This window comes from Pseudophryne corroboree, chromosome 8, assembly GCF_028390025.1.
Source record: "Pseudophryne corroboree isolate aPseCor3 chromosome 8, aPseCor3.hap2, whole genome shotgun sequence".
In the NCBI taxonomy this organism is placed as follows: domain Eukaryota; kingdom Metazoa; phylum Chordata; class Amphibia; order Anura; family Myobatrachidae; genus Pseudophryne; species Pseudophryne corroboree.
Window position 1 is genome coordinate 50,641,146 of NC_086451.1, and position 6,000 is coordinate 50,647,145.

General features: G+C 45.4%; 1 protein-coding gene across 2 annotated transcripts in view; it reads left to right on the forward strand.

Annotated features, from left to right (window-relative positions):
• Positions 1–5,657, forward strand: part of ITIH6 (inter-alpha-trypsin inhibitor heavy chain family member 6) — a 297,725-nt gene extending 292,068 nt beyond the window's left edge. For both annotated transcript variants that reach the window (XM_063936359.1, XM_063936360.1), the window contains one exon: positions 950–5,657. In XM_063936359.1, the coding sequence (XP_063792429.1) occupies positions 950–1,191 (242 nt within the window). In that variant the 3' untranslated portion in view covers positions 1,192–5,657. The remainder of the gene's footprint in view (positions 1–949) is intronic.
• Positions 5,658–6,000: the final 343 nt, after the last annotated feature.

Genomic DNA, 6,000 nt, shown 5'->3' on the forward strand with positions numbered 1-6,000 from the left:
ACCCTCCTTAGTGGTACGGTGGTTCCCCGGGATGGGACTAGCATGTCCCCCCTCCTTGCAGAAGAAACCAGGTTGCACGCAGCTGACTTTGTGAAAAATTTTTTTTTAGTATATAATACAAGAAAAAGGCATAGTGCGCCATTGTTTCAATGCCACGCAGGGCATTTTTCTCAAGTTGCTATGCTGTGTTTTTGTTCACAGCATAGCGCTTTGAGAAAAACGCCCTGCGCGGCATTGAAACGTTGGCACACTATGCCTTTGGACAATTCTTTCTTATTTTCAGACATTTTTAGGGCTCTTTATGTGTCTTTAGAGGATAGCAAATCTCCAGTAGGCAATTCAGCAAGCATCTAGTGGGGCAGTTAGCCTGTTTCTTCAACCAAAGAGCACATTCTACCAGCTCAGTAAATTCCACTTGCACAGAGCAAAGGGAGGCTTCAGGGGAACAGTAGTATCAGGTGGCCCCTTGATCTTCTGTCGACGTTCTTGCACTTCAACCTTGTTTGCTTCCAAAGACGCTAGTTTTGAACTAAATAGTCTGTGCATCGAACCTTCAGAGCATTCAACAAACAATTATTTTTTCTTGGGGGGGGTCCATAGCAATTGCCTTATCTAGTGACATACACCACAAAAAGTTATTTAATCAGGATACTTGTTTTTGGTCAGTGCTTGCCTTTGGTTGACCAAACAGCTTGGCAGGACAAGTTCCACTGGACTCCCGCTATAATCTCACTCAACAGTGCCACAGTGCCAGCAGGGCTATAATCCCCAGACACCAGATTAAGGGAAAACAAGCTCTTTTGCTGGCAGCAGGGATTCTCATGTATTGGTAAATAGGCACCTGGGTGCAAAATATTTTGTGATAAAATGGTGAATTCTGGAGAAAAGATCCGAAATTGGTGCCATTAGTCTTACAAGGTAAAAAGGTTGATTTCATTTATTTTTGCAGGTCAGTTCCAAAATGCCCATATAGAAGTCACTGAGCGGAAGCAGAGTAATGATCTGACCCTGTCTGGAGTTCTGAGAAGAAATAACCACACCGCTCCTGCAATTCTTGCTGTAAAAGCCATGAAGGATTCCACGGCACAAGTCCACATGTCCAAATGCTGGCTGGTGAAACACACAGATGTCGAGGAGATTCTAGACGGAAAGTACATGTCCTACGTGGCGTCAGACCTTCAAGATATGTAAGATCACCTGCACGCCCCATACATACAGTATGATGTCTGCATTGTCACAGGTCAGCTATCAACGGGTTCACTATCTATGAGGATGCTGTATTCCTGCAAAGGACACAAAGTAATATAGAAAGAGCAATATGTTCATTGTCCAAGAGAAATGATCCTGGACAGCAACCACCATCGGTTTGTGATCATAAAGTCAAGCGCAGGAACTGTCCAGCTTTTATCATCGTCCTGTAACTGAGTTACTCACATCCATAAGTGGCAGCACCTTTGTGCCTGCACGTCGCACTCATACAAGCTAATTGTTGTCATGTCCGAGGACCTATTAATCTGGTAATGAATGTAGTGGTAAGGTGTTAGTGTATAGTATATTAACTTTATGTCTTCATATATTTATATGAGAGAAGTGTTTATAAATGTGTATAAAATGTTATGCTGTTGTGAAAAGTCAAAGCACGCTCACCATAATCAGGCCTTGTCCAGTAGGCCTGTTCTTAGACTTCACATTCCAGGTGGAGGAAGTCACCATGGAAACACTGAAGATTAGGTTAACATGGGTTGGGTATGATATGTTGGCAGCCATCCCGGCAACAATAATCAGTCGACATGAGAATATCAACATGGTCTTAATGTAGAAGTTGACCATGTCAACAGTGATTATCGACGTGAGGATATCGTCATGGTCATAATGTTGACGTTGGCCAAGTCCACATTTATTATGTAAACAGTGATGAAATGTTGAAATGTTAGAATGTCGACATATCATCCCTGGTGGCCTAGTGGGGACTTATCTGCTCCCAGCGGCTTCAGCCGTGTCTTCCAGGTCCCGATAGTCATGTGGCTATAACTTCCGGGTCAGACTACCAGCCTAACCCTCCCTCTAGTGCAGTCCTGGCCAACTTGTGTCTCTCCAGCTGTTGCAAAATTACACATCCCATTATGCTCTGGACCAGTTTTAGCATACCCTAGTAGCAAAACTGTGGCAGGGCATGCTGGGACTTGTTGTTTCACAACAGCTGGAGAGCCACAGGTTGAACAGGCCTGCTCTAGTGCCTAACCCGGACCTCCCCCACACCCGCAGCCTACCCTAACCCTACCCCTGAAGCCTAACCATAACCTTCCCCCACAGCCTAACCCCACACCCCACCCCCATTATAACTGTCAACCTTGTGGTATAGGCACTGTTATTGTCGACCTTTTGACTACACCCCATTTAGACTGATCCTTACTGTGTAGTGTTGCTCACCAACACAAAACAGTGTGGAAAGGATCTTCAGAAAGTCATGTCTGCATTTGGAATACACAAGTACATTCTAAAACCACATTTGTCTGGACAAAACCTTCCAAGTTCCAATCCTTGTTTTGTGTGTTTAAAAAAGTTTTGTACATTTGTAACATTCCAGAAATACTGTCCTGTTGCTGTTTGTTTGTAAAACTGATGTGTGTTTGTCTGTTTTTGTGGTTACAAATGTAAAAACTCTTGCACATGGAATCTGGTTTCCGCTACTTCCCAGGAGAGTGTCAGTTACAGCCTCCTCCTTGGTAATGTGATGTCAGAGGAGGGGGAGGAAGGCAGAGATTCTACCTGACAATAAGCAGGGGGTTCCAAAGTATCCCTGCTCATCAAATTCTGCACGGTGACTGTGACTGTCATGGTAACGGAATGAAAGTGAACAAACTCTAGACTGAATCATAAATGAAAGTAAAGCATAATAGCATGGTGTGTCTTCTAATAGGTAACCAAAAGGATTTACGTTAAAGAAACCCCTTGTTTGTACAAGCAATAACACTTTTATGGGTCTAGTCAAACAGGCTTTTTTCTGTACCTAAAATCAGGGTTTACCGCTTAGAGACCCACTGATTCTGTTTGTGAACTGCAGAATCAATCTCCGCGCGCCAATCCCCGATTTTGCCGTTTCTCTGGGACCTTTCCTTGCAACTCATGTAGCTGCGAAGTTCAGTCCACCATCAGGGATTCATGTGCGGGGTAATCCCCGCTGACTGACTCTGTCCATCTGTAGCAATTAGCCACAGGGTTAATTAAATATGCCAGTTAAAGTAAATCTTTTAGACCAATTACCCAGCTTTGAGATTCCGGACGAACTTGTACGTTTTTTTTTTAAAAGCGGCAGTCATTTCCTGGGCAAAACCAAACTGGTTATTCCTTGTAAATGATTACCGCTTTTAAAATAAACGTATGAGACCTGCCGGAATTTTGGCATTCCGGTTGTCTTGCATTATATCCGGCCCATTATCTCAGAATGTGTGGCCATCGGTGATAATACTGTATATTATCTCAGTATGTGTGGGCAGAACTAGGCCAAGTCCAACAAGTTATATTCAGATTGCCAATGAACTGCTACACAGCAGAGACAACAAATGTATAGGGTGACGCCGTGTGTGTCCGCATAGGAATCAATGAATCCCGAGCCCTGCAACGTTTCACTGGCACTTACCTTATTAATCGATGCTTTGGAAATGCCTCCTAATGAAAATGAGTAATAACTAATGTGGACGCAAGAATGACAGTTATGGGACTGTACTTACAGTGATAGACACAAGGCCACCTACAGACATGCACTGAACATCTCTTTCCTCAGACCGCTGGCGTACCGCCACCTCTGCAGCAGAGCGCAAAACTGAACGATGATTCCCGCCACACATTTTGTCTGTTTATTGTTTTTACCACGTTAGACATTAGTGGTTCTCAACCTCACCCCCAAGTCTTCTCAACAGGTCATGTGTGGCGGATTTCTGTCTGTGGAAGCAGCTGGGATAATTACTGACTAACAAAATACATTGACTCACATGTGCATGACTATAGAAATCCGCAAAACATGACCTGCTGGCACGGCCGGATTAAGCCTTGGGGGTGCCCGGGGAATTTAAGACAGGGGGGCCCCACGATGGAAGGTGGGGGATGTATATTAAATTGTGCATACCTCCCAACATGTCCCATTCCAGGAGGGACAACATGCTCTGCTCCTGGACTTCCCTCTTAATATATGATTGGCGTCACCTGTGTTGAACTATTTAATTGATATGAAAGATACTTCAACACAGGTGATTGCAATCGTAATTTAAGCAGGAAGTCCAGGTAGAGAGCATTTTGTCACTCCTGGAATGGGTCATGGTGGGATGTATGGATTGTGTATATTAATTTTAAACCAATGGTTTATATTAGTTTTAACTAATAGTTTAATAATGGCTGGGTACTGTTTTAGCTCTACCTAATTGAAAGAAGAATTTTATAAACTTTTCTTGTAGTGGAACAAAGACAACTTAACCTTAAAATACATATAGAAAAATAACATAATTTATCTTGTCACATGCAAGAATAGCAGCAGGCTCTGTACTACTTACACACTGGGACAGGACTCAGGAGGCGAGTGTGTGTGTGTGTGTGTCTGTATCTCTAGACCCAAATGGTTTAGTTGTATAACAGTTTACACAGGACTCAGACACCCTGGCGGGGAGTAGGAGAAGCTGGGATCCCTGTGTCACTTACAGCTCTCTCCACCCTCCTATCTCTCCTCTGGTCAGGAAGCTCTGTCGGTAGCTCATGAAACATGTTATTACTGTGTCTCTGCCTGCACTGCCTACTGTCCTGCCTGCATTTTGGCTGCTGGTTCTGCTGCTGCTTAAGAGAGAAAACTAGTGATGTCAGAGTGCTCTGGGCAGGGGTCCCGGAGTACGGTATGATCTGCATCCCCCCCTTAATCTGGATTTTCCTGCTGGTGGTATTGGGGGACTGGAGATGAGAACCTGCCACCCTATGGGTACAAAGCATATTAGGCACAATCCAGATTCACGGACACCTGCTCCGTACATTGGGCCTAATTCAGACCTGATCTCTGCTGTGCGTTTTCGCACAGCAGCCGTTCAGGTCTGAACTGCGCATGCGCCGGCGCATGCCAGGTGGCAATCTCAAAACTGCGATCGCCTCTGCCTGATTGACAGGCAGAGGCGGTCTCTAGGCGGGATGGGGCAGGCCGGCGTCATATGGCTGCCGCTGTAGAGGCACGGACCGGGCAATGCAGGCGTGTCCGGACCACGCGGTAGGCGGGCCGCAGCAGCTGCCTGACGTCACACGCAACCACTGCGACCCGGAGAGCGACGAGTAGCACCCAGCCAGTGCGCGGGAGCCAACGCCGCTGTGCGATGCTTTTGTACTTGTGCGGGGGGGGGGGGTGTCGGGCCTGACATGCGGGGCGGACTATCCCTGTGCTGGGCGTCCCCCCGCATGTCAGGGAAGCTGATCGTAGATGTGCTGAATTTACCACATCTACAATCAGGTCTGAATTAGGCCCATTGCTTGTGAGAGGGAATTTTATATTCACCTTTATGTCTCTACCAAGAGTTACAGCAGACAATTGTTTTACAACTACTAATGAATCTGTCTCATCTTTCTCATGTGCATATTGTAAAGAGTTTAGAGTATAAAAATAAAATGCAGAATTCCTGGGAAAATTACTAAGCTTTATTACTAGTTTGATTTTAAATGTTACAATACTAGTTGTCCACAGCATTGCCCGAGTTTGTTTTCTTCTCTCTCCCCCTCCTTTTCTTTCTTCTCCTCTCTCCCCCTCTTAATCCACCTCTATCTTCCCCATCTCTCTCTCCTTCCTCCTCTGTTTTTGTTGTTCTGACACTGTTCCCCCTTTTTTTTTTTTTCTGTCCCTCTACTCTGTACGCCCGACCCAGTGGCTGCAGACATTAGCAACCGCTGGGGAATGTTAAAATGCAGCCCCGTACCTTCCCTCTTGACCCCCGGATACTATAAAGAGGAGCAGGCGCCGAAAATGCAAAGTTGTGA